This window comes from Myodes glareolus, chromosome 6 (genome assembly GCF_982192425.1).
Source record: "Myodes glareolus chromosome 6, mMyoGla1.1, whole genome shotgun sequence".
NCBI lineage: Eukaryota > Metazoa > Chordata > Mammalia > Rodentia > Cricetidae > Myodes > Myodes glareolus.
In genome coordinates, this window is record NC_142031.1 from 52,763,854 (window position 1) to 52,789,971 (window position 26,118).

General features: G+C 43.9%; 1 protein-coding gene across 3 annotated transcripts in view; it reads left to right on the plus strand.

Moving 5' to 3' along the window:
- The window catches only part of Dcdc2c (doublecortin domain containing 2C), a 79,732-nt gene that overhangs the window by 38,720 nt on the left and 14,894 nt on the right, over nucleotides 1-26,118 (plus strand). Inside the window, exons 9-12 of one of the 3 annotated variants that reach the window (XM_087906730.1) lie at nucleotides 7,537-7,605; nucleotides 14,316-14,357; nucleotides 14,825-14,854; nucleotides 25,981-26,044. In XM_087906730.1, the coding sequence (XP_087762856.1) occupies nucleotides 7,537-7,605; nucleotides 14,316-14,357; nucleotides 14,825-14,854; nucleotides 25,981-26,044 (205 nt within the window). Of the gene's footprint in view, nucleotides 1-7,536; nucleotides 7,606-14,315; nucleotides 14,358-14,824; nucleotides 14,855-24,916; nucleotides 24,947-25,980; nucleotides 26,045-26,118 lie in introns of all 3 variants that reach the window. The other 2 variants (XM_087906728.1, XM_087906729.1) reach the window with 2 other exon arrangements.

The following is a 26,118-nucleotide window of genomic DNA, read 5'->3' on the forward strand; positions in this document are numbered from 1 at the left end:
CCTTGGGACTTTTTGCCAAGGGTACATCTTTACCTATTGCTAGTTTGTTACCATTTTAGCTCATGTGTGTGATGTGCCCTACTTCCCCTGCCCATGATGGTGGCTTTGACTCAGCCTCCAAGTCACCATCTCTCCTTTGGGATCAGGACAGCAGAGGGTCCCCCAGTGGGTGTCTTGTGTGATGCTAGAATGAGTAGGGTTCTGGCTAGACTCTGAGGATGTGTGGTGCACACATGTAACTTGTGGCAGCCCTGTTAGCTGAAGCATTAAATGTAGATGCAGCATTAAAATGCAAGTGGCCCAGTGACAGAACCAGCTCAACTCTCCCTGAGTGGGGAGCAGGTTTGGGACACTGGTTTAGTTGGGTCACTGCCTCTCTCTGACACAGCAGGCCCTGAGACCCGGGAAGGACAAGAAAGCTGAGCGAGAGTACCCTGTTCTGTGGGGCTGAGGACAGCCAGACTGTAGGGGGAACCTACGGAGCAGAGAACAGCCCTTTGACAAGGGTCCCCAGGTGTCCGCCAAGAGTTATGTTTGCTAACCAGTGGTACCTGCCATGGCTATGGCATTTTAAATGAATAATTATAAGTATTTATTGATGTATTTGTGTTCATTTGGGAGGGTGTGTGCTTGCCACGTCGTGAGCGCAGTGGTCAGTGGATGTCCTGAGTATTGTCATCGTTCACGTCCTTTGTGAAGTATTTCTTCTGGACCCCGGGCCAGTTGACTCAGGAACTTCTAGTGGAGACTCCTTCCTCTTTCCCATCTCACAGTAGGAGTAGTTGGATTACAGATCTGCACATTGGTGTCCAGGTTTCGTGTGGGTTATGGGCATCTAAACTCAGGTCTCCTGACTTAAGCAGCAAGTGTTTTTACTCACTGAGCCATCTTCCTGGACCCTCCTCTTCAGTCCTAAGAGCAGTCAGGGTTCCTTGCCCCATGGGAAGTCCAAGGTCCTCCCCCCTCCCTCTAGGTCTAGGAAGGTGAGCATCCGAACAGACTAGGCTCCCACAAGGCCAGTCCATGCAGTACAATCAAAACCCAGTGCCATTGTTCTTGGCTTTTCAGTCAGCCCTCCTTGTCAGTCACATTCAGAGAGTCCAGTTTTATCACATGCTCCATCAGTCCCAGTCCAGCTGGCCTTGGTGAGCTCCCATTTAGATCTGTCCCATTGTCTCAGTGGGTGGACGCACCCCTTGTGGTCCTGACTTCCTTGCTCATGTTCTCCCTCCTTCTGCTCCTCATTTGGACCTTAGGAGCTCAGTTCAGTGCTCCAATGTGGGTCTCTGTCTGTATCTCCATCTATCGTCGGATGAAGGTTCTGTGGTGATATGCAAGATATTCATCAGTGTGGTTATAGGATAAAACCAGTTCAGGCACCCTCTTCTCTGCTGCCCACAGAACTAGTTGGGGAAATCCTCTTGGACACCTGGGAACAACTCTAGAGCCAAGACTCTAGCCAACCCTAAATTGGCTCCCTTGGTTAGGATAACTTCTTTACTGCTCCCTTCTCCCTTCTCTCTCCCCATCTCCCCTTCCCCACAAGCAACCCCACCCCCCTGCTCCCAACTTTTGCCCAATGAGCTTGTCAGCTTCCAATATCCTGGAGAATAAATATGTGTTTTTCTTTGGGTTCACCTTCTTATTTAGCTTCTCTAGGATCACGAACTATAGGCTCAATGTCCTTTGTTTATGGCTAGAATTCGCTTATGAGTGAGTACATACTATATTCCTCTTTTTGGATCTGGGTATCTCACTCAGTAAAGTGTTTTCTATTTCCATCCATTTGCATGCAAAATTCAAGATGTCATTTTTTTTTATCACTGAGTAGAACTCTAAAGTATATATGTGTCACACCTTCTTTATCCATTCTTCTATTGAGGGGCACCTAGGTAGTTTCCAGGTTCTGGCTATTACAAATAGTGCTGCTATGAACATACTACAAATGCTTTTGTAGTATGATTGGGCATCTCTTGGGTATATTCCCAAGAGTGGAATTGCTGGGTCCTGAGGAAGGCTGACTCCCAGTTTCCTGAGAAACCGCCACACTGATTTCCAAAGTGGTTGCACAAGTTTGCATTCCCACCAACAATGGATGAGAGTTCCCCTTACTCAACAGCCTCTCCAGCATAGGCTATCATTGGTGTTTTTGATTTTAGCCATTCTGACAGGTGTAAGATGGTATCTCAAAGTTGTTTTGATTTGCATTTCCCTGATCGCTAAGGAGGTTGAGCATGACCATAAATGTCTTTTGGCCATTTGAACTTCTTCTGTTGAGAATTCTCTGTTCAGTTCAGTACCCCATTTTTTAATTGGGTTAATTAGAGTTTTAATTGCTAGTTTCTTGAGTTCTTTATATATTTTGGAGATCAGGCCTTTGTCTGATGCGGGGTTGGTGAAGATCTTCTCCCATTCAGTAGGTTTTCTTTTTGTCTTAATGACAGCGTCCTTTGCATTACAGAAGCTTCTCAGTTTCAGGAAGTCACATTTATTCATTGTTGCTCCTATTGTCTGTGCTACTGGAGTTATACGTAGGAATTGGTCTCCATGTGTTGCAGACTACTTCCCACTTTCTCTTCTATCAGGTTCAGTGTGTTCAGATTAATATTGAGGTCTTTAATCGATTTGGACTTGAGTTTTGTGCATGGTGATAGATATGGATCTATTTTCATTCTTCTACATGTTGAAATCCAGTTAATACCAGCACCATTTGTTAAAGATGCTTTCTTTCTTCCATTGTATAATTTTAGCTCCTTTGTCAAAAATCAGGTGTTCATAGGTTTGTGGGTTAATATCCAGGTCTTTGTTTTGATTCCATTGGTCAACATCTCTGTTTTTATGCCAATATCAAGCAGTTTTCATTACTGTAGCTCTGTAATAGAGTTTGAAGTCAGGGATGGTAATGCCTCCGGAAGTACTTTTATCGTATAGGATTGTTTTGGCTATCCTGGGTTTTTTGTTTTTCCATATAAAGTTGATGACTGTTCTCTCAAGATCTGTGAAGAATTTTGTTGGGATTTTGATGGGGATTGCATTGAATCTATAGATTGCTTTTGGTAGAATTGCCATTTTTACTATGTTGATCCTCCCAATCCAAGAGCAAGGGAGATCCTTCAATTTTCTGGTATCCTCTTCAATTTCTTTCTTCAAAGACTTAAAGTTCTTGTCAAATGGACCTTTCACTTCCTTGGTTAGAGTTACCCCAAGATATTTTATGCTATTTGTGGCTATCGTGAAAGGTGATGCTTCTCTGATTTCCCTCTCTGCTTCTTTATCCTTTGTGTAAAGGAGGGCAACTGATTTTTTGGAGTTAATCTTGTATCCTGACACATTACTAAAGGTGTTTATCAGCTGTAGGAGTTTTTGGTAGAGTTTTTGGGTTCGCTTATGTACACTATCATATCATCTGCAAACAACGAAAGTTTAACTTCTTCCTTTCCAATTTTAATTCCCTTGATCTCCTTATGCTGTCTTATTGCTATTGCCAGAACTTCAAGCACTATATTGAAGAGGTATGGAGGAGTGGACAGCCTTATCTTGTTCCTTGTTTTAGTGGAATGGCTTTGAGTTTCTCTCCTTTTAATTTGATGTTAGCTGTCAGTTTGCTGTATATAGCTTTTATTATATTTAGGAATGGACCTTGTATCCCTAATCTCTCCAAGACCTTTATCATAAAGGGGTGTTGAATTTTTTCAAATGCTTTTTCAGCATCTAATGAAATGTTCATATGGTTTTTTCTTTCAGTTTATTTATATGATGGATTACATTTATAGATTTACGTATGTTGAACCAGTCCTGCATCTCTGGGATGAAGCCTGCTTGATCATGATGGATAATTTTCCTAATGTGTTCTTGGATTCAGTTTGCCAGTATTTTATTGAGAATTTTTGCGTCGATGTTCATGAGTGAGATTGGCCTGTAATTCTCTTTCTTGGTTGTGTCTTTGTGTGGTTTTGGTATCAGGATAACTGTAGCTTCATAAAAGGAGTTTGGCAATGACTTTTCTGTTTCTATTTGTGAAATACATTAAGGAGTATAGATATTAGCTCTTCTTGGAAGTTCTGGTAGAATTCTGCATTGAAACTATCTGGTCCTGGGTTCTTTTTGATAGGGAGGTTTTTGATATCAGCTTCTAATTCTTCACGACTTACAGGTCTATTTAAATTGTTCACCTGGTCTTGATTTAACTTTGGTGTATGGTACTTATCTAAAAAAATGTCCATTTCTTTCACATTTTCCAATTTTGTGGCATTCAGGCTTTTGTAGTAAGATCTAATGATTCTCTGAATTTCCTCTGTGTCTGTGGTTTTGTCCCCCTTTTCATTTCTGATCATATAAATTTGCGTGTTCTCTCTCTGCTGTTTGATTAGTTTGGATAGGGGTTTGTCAATCTTGTTGATTTTCTTCAAGAGCCAGCTTTTTGTTTTATTGATTCTTTGGATTGTTTTCTCTGTTTCTATTTTGTTGATTTCAGCCCTCAGTTTGATTATTTCCAGTCTTCTACTCCTCCTGGGTGAGCTACTTCTTTTTTTTTTCTAGAGCTTTCAGGTGTTTTGTTAAATCTCTAATATGTGCTTTCTCCATTTTCTTTATGTGGGCACTTAGTGCTATGAACTTTTCTCTTAGCACTGCTTTCATAGTGTCCCATAGGTTTGATTATGTTGTATCTTTATTTTCATTAAATGCAAGGAAAACTTTAATTTCTTTCTTTATTTCTTTCTTGACCAAGGGGTGGGTCAGTAGTTGACTGTTCAGTTTCCATGAGACTGTAGGCTTTCTGGGGCTAGAATTGTTGTTGAATTCTAACTTTAATCCATGGTGATTTGATAGTACACAGGTGGTTACTACAATTTATTTGTATCTATGGATTTTTGCTTTGTTACCAATTATGTGATCAATTTTTGAGAAGGTTCCATGAGATGCTGAGAAGAAGGTATATTCTTTTCTTTTTGGGTATAATGTTCTATAGATGTCTGTTAAGTTCATTTGGTTCATCACATCTGTTAGATCTCTTATTTCTCTGTTAAGTGTCTGTCTGATTGACCTGTCCATTGGTGAGAGTGGAGTGTTGAAATCTCCTATTCTTAGAGTGTGGGGTTTGATGTACGCTTTGAGTTCTAGTAATGTTTCTTTTACATAAGTGGGTGCTTTTATATTAGGGGTGTAGATATTCAGGATTGAGACTTCCTCCTGATGAATAGTTTCTGTTAGGAGAATAAAGTGTCCATCTCCATCTCTTCTGATTGATTTTAGTTTGAAGTCAATTTTGTTAGATATTAGTATAGTCACACCCGCTTGTTTCTTTGGACCATTTGATTGGAAAGCCTTTTCCCAACCCTTTACTCTGAGGTAGTGTCTGTCTTTCAGTTTGAGGTGTGTTTCTTGTAAACAGCAAGATGTTGGATCCTGTTTTTGTATCCATTCTCTTAACCTGTGCCTTTTATAGGTGAATTGAGTCCATTGATATTAAGTGATATTAATGACCAGTGGTTGCTAACTCCAGTTATTTTTCCTGGTGGTAGTGTTTGTGTATTTCTCTTCTTTAAGTTGTGCTGGTGGGGAATTGTTAGATGTTTGTGTTATTATGCGTGTTATTGGCTTCCTTGGTTTGCAGTTTTCCTTCTAGTATTTTCTGTAAGGATGGATTTGTGGCTAAGTATTGTTTAAATCTGTTTTTGTCTTGGAATATCTTATTTTCTCCATCAATGGTGAATGTGAGTTTTGCTGGATATAGTAGTCTGGGCTTGCATCCATGGTCTCTTAGTGTCTGCAGCACATCTATCCAAGACCTTCAGGCTTTCATGGTTTCCATTGAGAAGTCAGGTGTAATTCTGATAGGTTTCCCTTTATATGTTACTTGACCTTTTTCCCTTGCAGCTCTTGATATTCGTTCTTTATTCTGTATGTTTTGTAGTTTGATTATTATATGGCGAGGGGATGCTTTTTTTTTTGATCCAGTCTATTTGGTGTTCAGTATGCTTCTTGTACCTTCATAGGAATATCCTTCTTTAGGTTGGGAAAGTTTTCTTCAATAATTTTGTTGAATATACTTTCTGGGCCTTTGAACTTTAATTCTTCTCCTTCTTCTACCCCTATTATTCTTAGGTTTGGTCTTTTCACGGTGTCCCAGATTTCCTGGATGTTTTGTGTTAAGAATTTGTTTGATTTGCTTTGTTCTTTGATCAATGAGTTTATTTCCTCTATAGTATCTTCAGTGTCTGAGATTTTTTCTTCTATTTCTTGTATTCTGTTGATAATACTTGTCTCTGTAGTTCCTGTTCGTTTACCCAGATTTTCCATATCCAGCCTTCCTTCGGTTTGTGTTTTCTTTATTACCTCCGTTTCATTTTTCAAGTCTTGAACAGTTTTCATTACCTGTTTGATTGCTTTTTCTTGGTTTCCTAGGGTATCTTTGAGTGATTTATTTATTTCTTCAAACTTTTTTGTTATTCTTCTCATCGTTTCTTTAAGGGAGTTTTTCCACATCCTGTTTAAGGGACTCTATCACTTTCATAATGTTATGTTTAAAGTCTATTCCTTCTATTTCTTCTGGAGTAAGGTGTTCAATTCTTCTTGTTGCGTGATTCCTGGATCCTGGTGATGTCATGTTGCCTTTCAGGTTGTTGGAGGAATTCTTGCATTGGCACCTGCCCATTTCTTCCTTTATATTTTGCCAGGAGAGTCTTGGTGTCTTGGTCCAATCTATGCTGTGACAGACTCTGGGTGGATCTCCTCAGTGCAGGAGCAGGAACTGTTCCCCTGTCTGAAAGGTTGTCCTCAGCACAGGGACAGGACTCTTGGAGGTCGAGCCCCCCCCCCCCCCCCAGACAAAAGGACGAACTTGGCGGGGGGAGGGGAGAGTTGTATGTAGCCAAGAAGCCCTTGCAGCAGGAGCTGGAGGTGGCGTGCATTCCCCTCCGGCCGGGGGGCAGGGTGCACACTTACCCCTCTGGGTGGGTAGCCTCAGTGCAGGAGCAGGAACTGTTCCTGGGCCAAGGACCTTGCAGACAAAATAGGTCAGGCTTGGAGGGGGTGGGAGTGGGCAGGGATGTATGGAACAAAGAAGCCCCTGTAGCAGGAGCTGAAGGGGCCCAGTGCTCCTATCCCGGATGTTCCACCCTGCCCTGGGATGGCACCCACTCACCGATCTGAAGGGTTGTCCTCAGCACAGGAACAGGACTCTTCTAGACTTAACTTTTTCTGCAGCCCAGGCTATCCTCAACCTCATAATCTTCCTGCCTTGACCTCTTAAGTTCCATAATTACAGATGTGTTATCACCATGTCCTGCTCCTAGGATTTTTCTTTACATGAAAAGAATTTATAGAAATTCTCTCTAAAGATTTCTCCATTTTCTTGGTGGAACTAAAGGTAAAAATGTAGCAAACAATTATGTATGAGGAAAAAGTTCATCTCTCCCCTTCCAGTTCTGTCTGTAGAACTGGTCTAGAATTGCACACTGGTTCATGTGCTCTCTGCTTTTTTAGAGGAATTTGGCCCTGGCTATGACTCAGCTCAACAATGCATTTTCTCCCCAGGTACCAGCTGAAATTGTTAAAGAAATTGATGAGCTAGGCGGCAACAACCCTGACCTGGAAAGCGGTGTGGTGAGTGAATTTTGTTTTCCTCATGAAGGTAGGGTTCCAAGCCACCTTCTGTGATAGACTGGGCAGAACTCAGGGTTGATGGTAAGGGATCCGGGACCACAGGCTGGTCCCAGGTCACAGATGCATTTCGACGTGGAAGCACAGTGTATTTTGGGAAGTCACGTGGGTAATGTAGTCACCCGTGTACCTATCTTAATTGTTCTTCACTGTACTTCACAGCCTGGTTGTATAAGCTTTCCTCTGGCAGGTTTTAGTGTACAGACAGGTTGGGGTGGTGACATACAGCCACTTCTGTGTGGGTAGTGCCCTGTAATGAGACAGCCAACCCATACCCACCAATGGGTGCTGTGTCTGTAACCCCTTGCTGGGAGGTCAGGCTTTGTGTAGCTTCCTGCGGACGACAGCTCAGGTCTGTGCAGCATACAGGGCTGTAGCTTTCTGCTTGTTTTTTTTCCTGTCCAGATTTTCTGGAAACATCATCTGGGGAGGCAGTGTGTTTCAGGCTCTCTTGAGTCCAGGTGGTGACTGGTCTGCTTAAGATGTGTACATTGGGAAAGCAAAATATGATCAAGTCACTAAGAAATGGATGGTTTGGTTTGTTTTTTAATATTATTTTGTCTCTAAGTGTTTTTCAAAGTAATTGGTTTCAGACACTTGGTCAGCCTAAGGGGAGAGTGAGATCTTGTTCTAGTCTGGCTGTTCTGACACAGTGCCCTCCACGACTGTAAACAAACACAGACTTCAAGGACAATCAGGGACAATGGGTGCTAAAGGTGCCCTATGTTCCCTGGCTCTTCACTCAGCTTGGCAAGTGGCCTTTGAAGGAAGGCGAAGGATCCACAAGACACTTGTTAGGTTTTATAAACACGCCAGAGCAGCTTGGGAATCTCAAAGAATCAGAGAAACAGCACCTTCACAGAGTTCATCCTTCCTCTGTCTACAACCCTGAAGGGCTTAGGTTTGGGGGTGGCTTTTAACGAGAGGTGGTTACTGTGTGTGTTCAGTAGAATAGGGATACTTTCAAATGAAGAGCAAAAGTTAACTTTCATTTCTCAGGTGTTACAGAGTAAGGCTGTTCGGGGAATGAGACCAATAATGAAGGATGAGGATGAGGATGAAGGATGAATAATGATGCTCCAGAGCATCAAAGGGTAAGGGTGAAAGCCCTGCTTGTTCCCACAGGAATCATAACGAGACAGGAGATGGTGCTGTTGGGTTCAAACCTGAGCTGCACACACATTTTGAAAGCTCACTGCACAGGTTCTTGGCACCAAGTTTGCCCTGTTTTCCTGACTCCCTGTGGAAATCTGCATAAGCCCCTAAGAGGGGTCTCATGTATTGGTAACCTGGAGCTAGCCTATGGCAGATTTAATTTTAGAGAATGATTCAAAACATCCCCTTGAAGGTGAGCAATGTTTTTGGACTATCTGCAGACCTAAGTGCCCATCTTTAGAGAGTGTGGCCAAGACCTAAGCTTTGGGATGGAAGGTGACAGAGAGCAGCCATTCCTACTGTTACTAAGCACTTGGATGGTGATGTGGGTAGTGCATGGCAGGAGGAAACATGCTGGGGCACCCTGAGCCTTCCTAATTACCTTGTGTGAGCCACGCAATGCTGCTGACCCATTGCAGGCTCACATTGATGCCTTAAGGCATATATGATGAGAAAAAGGGAAAACTTGATGTAAAACACAACTTGTCAACACTTCAAAGTTTCACAGTCTGAAATAAATGGATGGGACTCTGGATTTCAACCCAGATTCACTCCAAAGTCTGAGTATTCCCTGCAGTGAGTCAAACCAGCTATCCGTTTTTCTTCTCAGAATAGATATCTGCTGTCAGGGTTCACTGTCTGTTTCTCAGAGGCAGGGCAGCATCAACTGCTTGGTGCTAGGTCTGAGGACATCCCATTCTTCCAAGTCTGCACCCCCTCTCTTTGCTTCCCAACATGCCCTTCACAAGGGTTGCCTCTGTTCTCTTTGCCGACTGGTATGAAACACCCCATAAACCTGTAAGCATTTGACCCCCAACTCCAGCCACGTGTTGGAAGGTTCTTAGTGATCTATCATTTTGTGCACTACAACAGCCAGTGATGATCCTGGAAGAGAAGTCACACTCTACTGGCCTTTCCTGGCCAGAAGGCTGATGTGGGAGGGTCATCTTTCTATGTGTTGTTTTCATTGGTTAAATAAAGAGACTGCCTTGGCCTTTTGATAGGACAACAGCTTAGATAGGTGGAGTAGACTGAACAGAATGCTGGGAGAAAGAAGTAGAGTCAGGTAGACGCCATGACTCTCCTCTCCGAGACGGACGTAGGTTAGATTCTTCCTGGTAAGTCACAGTCATGTGGTGATATACAGATTATTAGAAATGGATTAATTAAGATGTAAGAGTTAGCCAAGAAGAGGCTAGATATAATGGGCCAGGCAGTGTTTAAATGAATACAGTTTCCGTGTAATTATTTTGGGTAAAGCTAGCTGGGAGCTGGGGGGAGGGCGGGAAGCGGCCCACCACTCATTTTACAATAGAAGGCCAATGTGTTCCATATCCACTTTCAATGAGTCACTTGTACATTAGTTGATACACCTATTTTGCGGCATTTGAGACTGGCTACATTAAGTTCCTCAGACGCGCCGTTGCTGGCCTGGCCACTGTTAAGACAGGCTGTGATGCCCTTAAGCAGTTGAAATGGTCTCATTGCTTCATATGTCTACTAGACTAGCTTTTATCAACATTCTTTTTATTTAGTCTTTGTGTTTCACAACATACACCTCAGTCTCATTCATTTCCCGTCCCTGCGTATTTGCTCTCTGCCCTTGCAAAGAGGGAAAATAATCTCATCCTGGAAGCTGCAGTGTGACATAGTCACACAGTAAACCTTTTTGTCCATGTATCTTTACTTGCAAGTGTTCATTGCAAAGAGTCATTGTCCCAGACTGTCTCATATTCAGTTACAAAGCATCTGTGGATTTCTCTGAGTTACCTATGACTAAGTCATTCATATTTAAATAGACATACAATCCCAGAATAAAATGCTAGTTACCTTGTGAAGCTGTAAGAGATATTGGTGGTATGAACAATATTTTAAAATATATTTCTGATATTTGATTGTAGAATTTGCTGTCTTTTTTTTGGTGTTAAATATATAAACTTTCAGTAGTTTTCAAGTGTTGAATTCAGTGGCATTGCTTACATTCATGATGCTAGACACAATCTATTCCTAAGAGAGTTTTATCCACCACACAGTCCGCCCTGGAAGCAGGCTCCCTCTCCTCTGACTCCTCCAGCTCCGAGGCTCAGCACTGAGCTCTGGACACAGCCTCCGCCTGAAAGAGCCTTTCAGATGTGTTTGTTAGGATGAGACCTTCCTTAGGGCTCTGCCCAGGGGTTGTGGACAAGAATTTTCATCTTGTTTTCTATGTGTAAAATAAAAATAAACGAAAACTAGAGCCATGCTTCTGTGTGAGAGTTCTTCATCCTCAGGACCCTGGAATAGGCTAAGTGTGCAGTCACAGCCACCCTGACAACTTCCATGCTCAGTACCGTTTCTACCATCAGAGTGGAACATTACCAACAGTAACACATGCAAAAAGTCCTTCTGTGATGTGGGGAATGAAATGTGTTCTTTGTCCTTTGACTTGTTGCAAATTATGACTTTGGTTAAACTGGGTGAGTACTACTGGACTTGGTGGACTGGAATATTCTCCAGCTCTTAAACCATCTCTTTCTCTCTCTACCTCCCTCCCTCTGTCCCCTTCCTCCCTCCTTCCCTCCCTCCCTCCCTCCCTCTCTCTCTCCTCCCCCTCTCTCTTGTTTGTTTTGTGGGTACCACAGTGCACTTGTGGAGGTCCAAGGATAACTAGTATGAGTCAATTCTGTCCTTCCACCATGTAGACCCCGGGAATGGAACCCAGGGCATCAGGTTGATGGAAGGCACTTTTACGGGCTGAACCATCTCACCGGCCCTGTTGTCTGGCTCCTATGGTTTGACTGTGTAGTCCCACTGATTGTAAATGATTTATGGAGAAGTATCATTTTAAAGATTTAAGCTGCCTTATAATTTTGTAGAACTGGGTGTAAAGATTTGGAAACATTAATTTCCTTTGTAGAATATAGGAGAAAGTCTGATTGACAGGCTGAATGGTGTATGCACAGATCACAAAAGACTGTGAAGACGGACTAAATTTCCCACCACTCTAGTGAGCCTTCAGGCTGGCTCTGTAGGGTGTTGTAGAAAAGCCTTCTGCTTGGAAATGCCAAACTCCACAGGACTACCAAGGGTTTCCTGACATTGAGTTACCAATCTTTTAATTTTTAAAAAAATTTTCCATGCCTTGAAAATCCTATCTAAAAACCGTAGGAGCTGGAGGGTTGGTGCAGAGTAAAGTCCTGACGTGCAATCACAAGGACTTGAGTTTAGATCTTCTGCACCCACAGGGACACTGAGAATGGTGGTGTGCACCCATGTCCTCAGTGAGTGTCATGCACACGTGGGTTGATGTATGGAACTGGGCTGATCCCTGAAGTTCACTGACCAGTCAGCCTTGCTAAATAGAAGAGGCCCAGATTTAGTGTCTTAGAAAATAAGGTTTACAGAAATCCAGGAAAATATCTTACATTGACCCATTGACCTTCGGTATCCACATGCATGAGTATATACGCATGCATTCCAGTATGTTCCCACACATGCATGCATACACTACACTAAACTACACACACCGGAGACTTCAAATTTTAGGTAATGAAATTCTCTCTCTCCAGAGGGCAAGCTTTGTAATTTCTTGCTCAGGTTGTACTACACAAGTTGTCTGTTCAGTTCTCTGTCAGTCCAGCCTCCTCACCCTCTTTGGCTCCCTGCTGATTCTACCTTCTTTCTTCTGCTCTCTAGGTCCCCAGCATGTCTTCCCATGGCTCTCTAGCCACCATTTCTATCCTGCTTCCCTATTCTAGCCCTTACTAGAGTTATTTGTGTACCTGGACCAGAGTCTATAGATGACCTACCCAGGCTTCATTCCTGTCCTTCTTATCTTTAGCTCTCTTCCCATTCCCAGGCACACAGAGGTAGTGGATCTTAAATCTGATGGGGAACTGGCAGACACTAGGAAACCCTTGCATGGCCAGACAGCAGCATGGGCCAGCTGAAGGTGGAAAGACATAGAACTGGACATTAGTCTCTAAATTCTGTGTGATTATCTCCAAAGACATAGTATTTTTCTAGATGAAAAACCAGACGTTTTGTCTTTGAAAAAGAAAATTAATGAAGTCAAAAGTTAACTAAAGCAAGGAAGAAAATACTAGTAATGCAAATCAAATTTCCTTAATTTACAAGAGCGCCTAAAGTCATGAACACAGTGACAGCCCAGTGAGAAACAGGCAGAGAGACAAGTGGGACACATACCGAGAAGATGGATTTCCAGGTTTTAATACACCCGGTTCAGCCCTAATTAAGAAAGAGTGAATAACCAATTGGGTGTTTCCCCCTTAACTCAGGTTGAAGATGTCCAGTACTTAATATTTAGATTAATGATTTATTACAGAATATCCTTGCAAGTAGTTGACAATATTTATGTAAATATAAATGCAGAAAAGCTGTAGTACTTCTTAGAGTAGCTTGTGAATTGGTACAACCTTTTAAAGGTTATATTTAAAAATGTTAATGTTATGTGTATGTGTTTATCTGTGTAAGTGTTTGTGCACAGAAGTGTAGTGCCTGTGAAGGTCAGTAGAGGGCATCAGATTCCCTGAAGCTGGAGTTGCAGAAGGTTGTGAGCATCCTGACATGGGTGCTGGAAACCAAATTCTCGTTCTCTTTAAGAACAGCAAGACTTCGTAATCCCTGGGCCATCTCTCTAGCCCCCGAGTGCAGCCTTTCAGAAGGGGAGTTTTACTTTTTATTAGAATTAAGTCTGCACACATCTTTCCTGGCTGTCAAAATGATAGCTAGGGGTTGCCCTCCAGTATTAATTAATAACAAATGACAGAGACAAACTAGTAATCACCCCTGGGAGCTGGCTAATTTGTAATTCTGCCGTAGGATGGAAGACCAGATAGACCATGAAAACTGTAGGTGGATCTGGACCCTATAGAAACATGGGGGCTCTTAGGGGTTAACTAAGCAAAACCAAACCAAAATGCAACAGAATAGGAGGTGGTTACCTTCGTGTGACTGTGAGAATGCCTTGGGAGGACAACCCAAGGGAAACAGACTTGGATGACTCTGGGTTTCAGAGGCTTTCAGCCTATCATGGCAGTAAAGGCACAGAGTGCATTGGGAAGCAGAGAGGAAACTGGAACCTGGGGAGTGGATAAGCTTCCAAGGCCCTCCCCAAGGGAGCCAGTCCTAGGACTAAGATCCTAGACTCCAAGCTTCCCTAGACAGCCCTACCAACTGGAGACTAAGTCTGTGGGGGAACATTTCACACTCAAACCCAATAAACATCTAATATACTGTACATAAAAATAACCATTTAGAGGAGTATAATGCTGAGTGAAAAGGGAGGAGGGATCAGGAGGAACAGGGTAAGGTGGGGGGGGGGGTAGCAGCCTGGAGTGGGCATGGGACTTTGCATGAAAATCTGTGGTATTTTTGATGAGGAAGAATTCGAGCTAACTGAGGAGGTGAGAAGAGACCAGGAGAGGTTAAGGATTTATTTAATTATTAAGGATTTAGTGTCTTGCAGATGCTTGACCACGTTTTTATTTTACTACTAGGAAAAGGAAGTGGAAAGACTTTATGAAGACATCGACAGAAAGGTTTGTATTAACAAACTGTAGTTCTGCGTTTCCCATGCGGGAGACAGGATGCTCCACGGACCCTCAAATTTATCAGGTGCTTTTTAGGGATGCAAGTTCCTTACCTGTCAGAAATCCTGGCCCAGTTCTTGGAGTTAGACAACAAAGTCAGAGGTAAAGGAACACCCCCAGACAGGCGGTTGCTGTCTGCTGTGAAGACAGATCCTCGGGACCCTCCCTGGGGAGGTACACTCAGGTTTCCTATGCAGTGATTACTGCAGTTGTGCACCCTGAGGGGAGTGTCACCTTCCCTGGGTGTGCACCGAGACCCCAGACACACAGCGGTCCCATTTATCTTCAGCTCAGCACTCTCCATGTTAAGTATTATCGTGATTGTTAACTGAGGATTGGTAATGTCTCTCGGTTGAGTATGTATAATTTATTCTGCTTACCCTTTGGTTCACTTGGGGGTGTTCATCGCTTCATAGAGAACATGGAACATGCATGGAGATATGAAGGTCAGTTATGGAATCAAGCTATCACGGGTCAGATGTGGCTCAGCCTAGAGCTGTAAGTGGGGTCCACGCTTACCAGGATGGTGGTTATGGGAACACCTTAAAAACCCCAAGGTCTGCTTCCTCCTCTGTTCAGGTCTGATTGCTTAATCATAACAAAATCCAACTCCAGAGTATTCATAAAACCTTCTCGGCGCCGATGTTTTCATTGTCTTCACTGATTTCTAGAGGGATCTCCAGAGCGCTGGACTGGGTGGCTCTGTGAGCTGCAGTCTCTGTGGATTATAACATGCAGACAGTCATGCTAGGCATCACTGGTGTGCCGGGCCTGCCCTTCCGCAGGCGTCACTGCGGCGTGATTTTCTCCTGTGCACTTTGCACTTTAATGACAGTTTCCCATGTTTGCAGGCCTGAGGGTCCATGAGACATGGACTTGAAGGTCCTGTAAAATATGTCCTCACTGTTTAAGACAGCGCTTGCATGATGGCCCGTAAACCATTGTTAAGCTGCACAACAAATGTTTGTGTATCCCTGCTTTAAGTCTGGCTAGTGGCCATTAACTCCGGAGTTAAAATCAGAGCACCAGCTCTGTTATGTGTCACCCCTGCCTGGGGAACAGTGGTCAACCTTTCCAACAGGACTGGAAAGACAGCTGTGTACACAGCGATTCCCCATCACCATAAATGACATCTGGTTTAAATGTCAAGCTAGCCTTTGGAAAATTCATCACTTGTCTGGCATGTGTGTTATTTGCTCTTTTAATAAGAAAAAAAGAAAGCCAATGTAATGAAAAGATTCAGCACCCAGGAGGTAGAGCCTCCTGAGTTCAAGAATAGTTTGGTCTACATAGTGAGTTTCAGGGCAACCAGAGGTACATAGTGAGACACTGTCCCACAAACAAGACAAGCAAACACCCCAACAGATTCCAGATTCAGAGTAGCGTTGGATGTGGGTAGTTCTGCCCTTTTGAGCTGTAGTTTCTCTGTCTGTAAAAGGGGGTTAAGTACTGCGTGATGAAACCAGTCCACACTTCCACATGGGGCGAATCGTGAGTAACTGATGTTTGCCACAGACCCATCAGGAGGAAAAGCAGACTAGGAAAGCAGAGTGTCAAGTGTCCAGCACCAATTTCTCTGCTCTAGCCTGGTTTTCCTTCACCTGGAAGCTGGTTTTGCTTTTGCATGTGCTTCAAGATTCTGTCTGTCTGTCTGTCTGTCTGTCTTTCTTCCTCCCCCTCTTTCTTCCCTCCCTCCCTTTTTCCTTCCTTCCTTCTTTCTCTTTTTCCTTCCTTCCTTCTTTCCTCCCTCCCTCCCTCCCTCCCTCCCTCCCTCCCTCCCTCCCTCCCTTCTTTCTTTCTTTCTCTTTCTTTTTTAATGTGGTGCTTTAAAAAAGATTGCAAGAATCTGTTTTACAAATGTGGGCTGGACTTGGCGGTAGATGCCTGTAATCTTAGCATTTGGGAGGCCAAGGCAGTGAGATCTCTGCTTCCATGCCAGGATGGGCAGCTAAATGCTAGATCATTCTACTCCCAGAACTTTCTAGAACCTGCCACCAAACCCTAGATGGCCCTGGGCATAAAGGCTTTTGCTTTTATCATATGATAAAAACTGAATCCTTTCTGATATCTGAGCATCCGTGGTTGCCATAGTGACAACTTCAGGTGCAAAGAACAAAGGAGATGGAAAGATAATTGTGCGTGTTTTGAAGAGACTTTAAGATCAACTACAAATAATTATGATGAAAACTAAGTGCTGCCAGCTGAAACAGAGCACCTAGCATGCACTTATTAGGATCCGCACTAACTCCCTGTAGAGGTTCATTTTATAAGCTTGGTGACACCACGAAGCCTCTTCAAATGCATGCTTGGGCTAATGCCAAAGCTGGTTTATGTTCAGGGTATTTCCAGTTTTCTGGAAGAATACCACGTTTCATCTCCTTTAAGCCTCTATATTCTGGTATACCCAGAAACAAGTGTGGAAGATTGTCAAGCAACATGTAGGTACATGGCTGTTATCAAATACGCCCCTTGGGATATTTTCAAACTTAAAAAATGTACATGCAGTCAACACTTGTGTTTGAAATCTTGGGATCAAAATTGAAATATTTAGAATGTGATGTAAATCTAGAATCTTTTCTTGGGTCTGGTCTGGCAGTGGTGTGCTGAGCAGTGGGTTACTTGTCAGAATCTGAAGAGAGCATCCTCTCCAGCATGGGTTGTGACTTCTTTATTAGGTGTAGTAGGGATGAGCGTGTCACGTCTTTCTGCCTGGCTAGCTTAACCCCCAAAATAACCACACAGAAATTATATTAATTAAATCACTGCCTGACCCATTAGCTCTAGCTTCTCTATTGGCTAACTCTCACATCTTGATTAACCTTGAGTAACATTTCTATTAAATCTGTGTATCACCACATGACTGTGGCTTACCAGCAAGATTTTACCTATGTCTGTCTCAGGCAGGAGATTCATGGCATCTGCCACTGTGCCCTTCTTCCCAGCATTCAGTTCTGTCTTCTCCACCTATCAAAGTTCCGCCCCATCAACTAGGCCAAGGCAGTTTCTATAATAACCAGTGAAAGCAACACAAATACAGAAGGACCTCCTACACCAATTAGGGGTTAGTGTGTTCTGGTGAGTTCACAACCTGATCTTCCAACCCAAGAAAATTCTGCCACGAGTGCTGGACTGTTGAAGTAGAGAAACAGAGCCAGGGAGGCAGTGGGGAAGGTGTGTAGCTGGGAGACAGCTGGTTCTGTCCTGCAGCTGTGTGCAGTTTTTCACATACATACACACTCACATACACACACACCCTCTCTCTCATACACACACACTCACATACACTCACACACTCACACTCACATACACACACACTCACATACACACACACTCACACAATGCATTCGCTCGCACACACACACACACCACACACACATGTGCACGCGTGCGCACGCACACACACACACACACACAAATACATCAGTCTGATACTGTGGGTGACTTGATACAGGATTCATGGTTTATACCAGCAGCATGAATCATGCTTAAACAATGTAATGTACTTTAATGAAAGGTGATCTGAGGACACTTGATGGGGGGGGCTCCTTTTCCTGTAGCTGCCATTGCAGGTCCTGCTTTCTGAAGTAAATAAAATGAGTGTACAAATCCCTAACAGTGATCTACTCTTGTCCACTTAGTGAGTCAGCAGAGGACTGTCATTTAATTGACACCACCAGCAATGCCGATAAGGCCAGTGTCCTTTTTGGATCCAGCATTGTTTCTGATTCAGGGTTTTTGTGACAAAATGAACATGGCATTGACTCTTTAATTGATTTTTAAAATTCATTACCTACCCACGGTCCTTTCTGTTTTTCCCTCCTCATTATCTTAATGCTACTTTGTAGTATTAAAACACCGCTAGCTGTTTTATTGCTTCCCTAAGAGACAGGGTCAATGTTGATGGATACTGGGTCTGGAAAGCTAAGCACAAGCCGTCAATAGTGCTAAGTGGGATGATGAACTAAATATTTAGTGAGGGGACTTTTGGAGAAATGCAGGATTCTAGAAAAACGAAATATGATTCCTCCAGACTTGGGAGATCCACTTGAATAAGTTAAAGGAAAAGATCTCACTTTCATCTGAAGACAATGGTTACATCCGTCTCAGTCAGGGTGGTCACATGGATAGTGCTTGGCTGTAAAGCCAGGGAGGAGTTGACGTCTTAAAACAGTCTGTTCTGTCCCGCGGTGAGCTCTATGGAAACAGTCTTGTGTCCCTGAAATCCAGGAGTCACAATGAGGGAGGCACGAGAGGAGATGCAGGGTAATCCGGTCTGGGTGTAGAGAAGTAGCTGGGGAAAGACCACAGGCCATAGCTCAGGTTTTCCACTTCACTCGTCACCGTGAGCCTCTATGCTTTAGGCCTGGCTTCCAGCAGAGGACTTCAATTCTCATCCTGTCTTCTGTTCCTCAGTGTAACCAAATTCCCCTCCCAGCACCAGTGAGGTCTAAGGGTGCTTAGCACATCTTCTACCCCTATAGATGTTTGCATTTCTTGGTTGAAACAGTGGTTCCATCTCCAGCCCTGGCCAAGGGCTTGCCCTCCTTCATTCTAAGAGCCATCTTCCTCTCCAAACCATTACCTCTTGGCTGAGGGCTGATGGAAGCAACACTTTTAGGGCAGACTGCTCCTGGCTTTCTCTGGACCTTAGATTTCTTCCCCATGTGTTTTCTGACCCTGACATTGGGAAAGGGAAGGAGACAAGACTGAGCCTAATGCCTAGGGGGGGCACCTACTCATCAATGGTCGCACTTTCCTCGTCCCTAGGTCCCTAGAATTATCTATTACAGCAAGTTGATTTTAAGTTGATGAATAGAATTCTTATTTACTTCACGCCATCTGTTGGGACAGAGACAGATGAGCAAACTTTCAGAGTGTAGCCTTGGTACCTCCCAGAGAATGGGAGCAGGTTGAAGCGTTTTGTACAATTTCATAGCTGGCTTGATATGCCTGAGTATCAAGAGGGGGAGCCGGGGAGCCGGGGAGCCGGGGAGCCGGGGAGCCGGGGAGCCGGGGAGCCGGGGAGCCGGGGAGACAGACACGGTCCTCTCTGCATCCATCCACCGCTGGCATCATACTCTATTCCTATTTGGATAGCGGGTCACTGTACCATCCTTCTACCTCAGAGTGACAGGGTCTCATTAAGACGTGGCCACTTAGAGCAGAGCCACTGCAGCTGCAGTGGGAAAGAGTAGTTTGTTTTGACTTTGCTTTCTCTCACAAACATGCATGACTCAGTTTAAACGATAAGAACATCCCCAGCCCACTTAGGATGTTTTCGTAAGGCAACAGATGGGCCCTGCTTTAGGTTCATATGACTTGGGTGTGACCACAAATACGATTTCTGGACAAAAAGCTAACACCTCCCACATGCACTTATTAAGGGTTAATGTGCGGTCTTGATCAGCCGTCTACGCTACTCTTTGAGGAGCTACTTTTAGGAATATTTATTATTTAATTATACTACATTGACAGTTGGCGTTGAAGAAAAATACCTTTCCCCACAAACAGTTTAGAGGAAAGGGGTGAGGAGAGATGCTGGCAGGTGAAGGGCGCATTGACTGACGAACTGGGTTGTGTGGGAGCCTCTCATTGCCCACTTCGCATTTCTTTCCTGAAGCAAGAAGCTGTTCCCCAAGAGGAGGCAGAGATGAGAGACAGACAGCAGGAGGCATGTGCGGCTCTACTTCAGTTCACTGCTCTGCTGGCCTGGGGTTCTGTACCATGTCCACCCAACCCAGGCATTTTTGTCTTGTTCATTTGCAAGGCTGTCTGCATGGTGTTTGAGGAAAGAAACCCATGGGAGTGCGGAGGAGATACTGACAGAGATAGCTCGCATTTTCTGCTTCGAGATAGAATGAGTTGAAAATCGAGTCTTCAAAAACAAGTTTTGAAACATCGAGATATAATTTTGAGGCTGGAGAGATGGCTCAGCTCTTCAAGGCCAGGTTCACAACCGAAAAATATAAGAAATAATTTTGCATCTTGCTTTACTCAACAGTGTCTTCCATAGGTTGGTAAATACTCCAGGCACAGCCCTTCCCCAGCCCGCAGGTGTATTTGGGGCCAGGTAAAATGCTACTAAATTCTCCTATTTCCATGAGTGTTGAGACCTGAGCGATTCAATATGCCTGTCACTCCTGTATATGTGAGTGATGCCCACTCCATGCACGGAAGCTACTACCTGATGGGCCTTAGCGTGCCTGGGGCTGACAATCCCTGAGTCAGATCAAGGTCATCCTCAGCTATATATCAGGCCAACATAGACTATGGGAAACCCTGTATTTATAGCTAGGGGGTGAGGGTGAGGGGTCTAGAACGGGAACAAAGAGCAAAAGAAGGGGAAACTCTCATACAGCCATTTAAATTGAACCCATACCAGGTAAGTGGATTTTTAATACTGCCTCCATTACCTCTGGACTTCAGATTCCAGATGTGTCAGCTCTTCAGCACTAGTTTGAGTAGTAGCCCAATACTCGCCATGGCTCCCAGGTCTTCATGGGCCGAGGCTATGCCATTGGTCTTCCTTCTTTGGAGACTTCCAGCTTCCTAGATTGAACAACTGCTGGTTCCTTTAGCTCTCAGATCTATAGCCATGGTGGGACTAGCCAGCTCTTTTCATGTAAACCAATCTAATAAATTCCCTCTTATATTCTTAACCAACCAACCAACCAACCAACCAACCAACCAACCAACCCAGACAAACAAAAAAGAAAACTCTTGAGCTAGAATCCACATGGAAATATCTCTTTGCTAATTTAAGCAGTGCAATGAAGAAGCCATTAGTAAAATTCTTGTACAACTGAAGTATCTTAAGACAACTGCTACTATTTCGTGTACATTATGGGTTCGGTATCCTTCTACGGCAGTGGTTCTCATCCTTCTTAATGCTGTGGCCCTTTAATACAGTTCCTCATGTTGTGGTGACCCCCAACCATAAAATTATTTTGTTGCTACCTCATAACTGTAATTCTGCTACTTTTATGAATCATAATGTCACTATCCAACGTGCAAGATGTCTGATACGGGACCACAAAGGGGTTGCTACCCACAAGTTGAGAGCCACACAGATCTCTGGTGACCAGAGCCTGTGCCACTTTCAGACACAGTAAGAAATGATCAGCTATGGTTTTGATCACCCTGACTTCCCTGTCATTGAGCTTCTCAGAGTCAAAAGTCATGCCACAGGTCAGGGCATGCTGTAGGGAGGCTGGCCAGCCTGTGTGAGAGGGGTTTGAGAAAGAGCAAGAGATTTTGGGTTTGTGCTGAATTGGCTGAGAATTCACTGGGTGGTTTAGATTGGATCACTGTAGAGCCCTGGGAATCTACCCCTTCCCAGCATTGCTATTTCAAGCGTGCACCATGCTTTGCTTTTTCTGTGGTCGTGGGAGTGGAACTCAGGTCCTTATGTGGCAAGCAATTTACTGAATTATCGCCCCAGCATCCATGGTAAACACTTTGAAGTAGTGCTCCTCACATGTGACTATCAGGTCTCTTTGTCCTTATAAACCCTGATGAGGATTCATGCAGCTTCTGTGGGTGGGATCTTTCAGTAGTTGCTATGTCAGGAATTAAAACTGAAATTTGGCCACTCAGAAGACTGAGGCGAGGGCATCAGGAAATTAAGATTTAAAATAAACTTTTAAAAATAAAATATAGTTTATTCTGGAGCCAAAGATGAGTGTCCACAGCCCAGAGACACAGATTCAGGCTATCCCAAACACTATGGCCTGATGTTGTGACAGCTTCATGAAGCGTCTTCAAATACATTGGTGGGAAGATCAGGTGGGCAGGGCACAGTGAGGTGGGGAAGTCATGGCTGTGGATCGGATGCTCTGTGACAGCATCCTCAGCCTTTGGGGAGTCAAAGCTCAGAGATCAGATTGTCCATCCTAAAATGGGTTTTACCTGAGAGTCACAAGGATGTTCGATCAAGCATCGAGATGGGCAATGAATGCCAAGGTTTTTGTTTTGTTTTGTTTTGTTTTTCAGGAGGGTGATCTAAACATAGGTCCAGATAACTTGACTCCAAACCTGAAAATAAAAATTTTAATAATGTCTGGTTATGTAACTTAGTAGTAAAATACTTGCCTGGCCTTTGAGATTTAGACTTCAGCAGCAAAAACAAACAAACAAACAAACAAAAAACAACAACAATACAATAACACAACACAAACACACCACACCACACAACACAAAACAATCCAGGACATGAGGACTTTAACAAGATATATCTATTGCTTCATTTCAAATGAACAGTTACCAAAATTACTATAGTAGAGTTTTAATGAAAAACAGTCAGTTTCCACGAAGAGTCAGTAAGAACACAGGTACTATGTTTGGCAAGTGTCTTTTGTTCATGGAAGGAGGAAGCAGTTTCTTGTGTCCATATGCATCAGGCAACTACAATAGCCTAAGAGTATTCAGCCTCATGCAGGCATGTCCTTGGGAAGAGAAATGCTTAAATGACCTTCTGGGTGCTTGTGGGCATTCTTGGTGCCATGCCCAAGCTTGGCACACAGTAGTCTTTTAAAGGTTAGCTGTAGTGTGAACCAGAAACCACACCCATGAACTTTTGTTCTATAATTAAAATTCATTCTTAAGTGTTATGGTTTGAGTGGATTATTATTCATGCTTGGTTTTGTACCATGGTGCATTGGTCATTTGGAAAATGCTGGTTCAGTGAGTCATGCAGACAATAACACATTAATTACATGGTACTGAAAAGCTGCACACACGTTAGTATTTCTGTCAAGATCCAGAGCTAAAGACTTTTAGCTTTGAGATGTCAAACACACATGAATATTCTAAAAATTCTTTTCTGCTTTGAACACTCAAATTTTATTATTGGGCACAAACACTGTCAGCTGTTTTCATTGACAACCTCAATTTGTTAGAGAAAATGCCTGCCAAATACTCGTGTGGGTATGTGTAGCTTGCTATTCATTCCGTTCTGTTAGTATACCGTCCATTGAACCATGTGGTTAGCTTATGTGCTTTTCCTTGGGTTGACTGTAGGGGATGCATAGCAGAACCGTTTTGCATGGGTTTTTCATTTAGGTACACAGAGTACTAGGAGGAATGGACTGGAGGCCAATATTTAATGAAAACAATAGTTTTATTCCAGAATTGCCAGTGCACATCCGTGAGGGCCCTGTGGGGAGCCATGGTTTGATCTGTCCTGATGTTCATGGGCCTTGTGCCCCATCCGCCACTCAAGAAACTGTCCCTACTATTATGAGCAAGGTTTGACCTAGCCAACCCCCTGTGTGGTCCTGTAACTCCCAGGAAGCCATGCATCACGCTAAGAAGTGAAGTTGAAGTTGGTGTTGATGATGGTAGTGTGAGGTGGTTGGGCTTCTGCATATGGATGGCCACATCCTGATGGCGGTGTTATAGTGCTGAGCTGGAGGGCAGGGGCCCAGTGAGTGCTCGTTAGCCTAGTCTTTCTCACGTCCACCATGTTCTTTTCATTGACATTACTTAATAACTGAACCTATCTATCATCCATCACCATTCAGGTGATCTCTAGCATTTCCATTTGATATTTAATAGTTCATTCTCTTTGGTGGTATTTCCCATTCATTAATGCATGGTATTTACTTTTCTATTAAAGCAGGGTGTGGGGAATTTTACTTAAAGAAATGGAGCGCAAATATGTCATCCTGGGTGCAGTGCGGTCTCTGCTCAACTCTTCATCTCTGCTGCTAGGGGAAAGGGTCCACAGGCAGTGGGAAGAGATGATGTGGCATGTTCCAGTAGAACACGCAGGCAACCAGGCTGCAGGCAAGACTGGCCACAGGCTGCCTGCTGCTTGCTCCCACATCTGTAGCTAATATTTGATGGGTGCTGTCTAGAGTCCTTTCTTGGATGGTCTCAGGATGCAGGACACATTAGTATCTGGTCCCATGGGTGGTTTTGTGTGGGTAGTTTTTCTTCCTTTTGTGTGTGAGAAATTTTGCTTAAAATCTTAAATTTACACATTTAAACACATCTTGGAAAACTTTTTTTTTTTTGGTGGTGAAACACCTAAAAATAAATATTTTGAATGTTATGGCCCTCGTCAGTGGCTCTCAGTTCCTCAGCTCTATTGAGTGGCAGACACAGAAGCAGAAAATGCGTGAACTTGCATCCTAAGAAATAATTATGAGCAAAAGCAGATGTAGGGCTGGACTTGACATACACAGGCTGTACAGACTGAGGCTGGCAGTACCTCTGCCATAGAACACAGCCACCTCCTCTTCCATTACGCCCTCAGAAGGGCCTTGAATCAGCACAGACAGGAGGTTAGCTCAGTGCTGTTGTTGCTATGGTTACTCAGCTATTACCTTGTGCCGAGTGCATGCCTGATTTTCAGGGAGATATATTATCAGTACTCCCAGCCCATCTTCAACTCTAGTGTTCTGGCATAGGCCCTGCCCGTGTTGTAGAATCCTGTTAGCTGTCACTGATGTTTGGTGGCTTGCTGGTTGTAGGTAGGTGATGGATTCTTTTTTTTTGTGTTTCAGCTTCATGTGGATTGGTCCCTGAGTCTAGAGGTAGGATTTTTTAATTGTCCTGTTTTTCTTAGTTGGGGGATAGGCCATAGTCTGGTCACAGAACTGCTCTTTGTTTTTGTCCCAAAGGGGAGGCAGGACTTTGTTCTTCCTTCTCCACCCCCAGTGAACCTTCAGTAGTGTCCCAAGGGTGGCAGGCATTGTTGTCCTATCCTTAGTGCAGAGGGTTCCTGAAGTAGGGCCTCCCTCTCTTTTGGATTATATCATCGTAGGGTCTTTCCTATCCTCTGGAAGCACCCAGCGAGGTGTGAAGGGGAGATCCTGGGCTAAGCCATGTGAGAGATTGCCCAGCTCAAGGTGTGTTCTCCCCTTGCTTCCCCAGATTCTGTGAGCTCACCTTGTACTTGCCTGTAGCCCATGCATACTCCTGGCAGAAGGCCTCTGATGATCCTATTGGGAGCTCTTGCCATCCTCTTGGGCCCGTCTCTGGGAAACTAGAATCCAGTCATGTATCTTCAGGGCTAGACCCATCTCTACTTGTGATAGCAGCTCTCTGATGGGTTTAAATTAAAATGTGTGAATTTTTCTGGCTGCTTAGAGTAGACAGGGACTCCTGAGTTTTGTAGCTCCTGAGTTGAAGCAGGGCGAGCTTTGATGCAGAGCATGTTTGGAGGATATAGTGGCGGTGGCAAGCTTGGAGTGGCCAGTTTGGTCTACTGACAGGTTGAGTGCCTCCATGCTGGTCCCTAGCAAGGTGGCTAAGTTTCCCTTGAAGAACAACACTCAGGACTCTAGAACTCAGATAGATGGTAGTGATCTCCTAGGCTTTGTATACCTCAGTCTGATGTCTAGGTTCATGCAGACTCATGCCGACTTTGCCTGGCTAGGAGAGGTGCTGACCTCTCGGTGCTGATGCCTGGGCTTTGGCAGATCATCTTGGATATCTTCTGTGGACCGATGCTTGGTGTACCATGTCTCAGGTTTCTGCCACAGCGGAGTAATCCAGTCCCATGGACTTCTTGCTTATAGACGGAGGAAGAAGTATTAGCTGCTAACGTGACTGGTTTCTATTTCAGGGAGACCATTCCCGAATGTCTTTTAAGAAAAGGTTTCCCTTAAGACACCACAGAAAGAGAAAAGGTATGTGATGTAGATGCTGAAGACGTACAAGTGTGTATTCCGTGTGTACACTGTGTGAAAACTCAGCTGCTGCA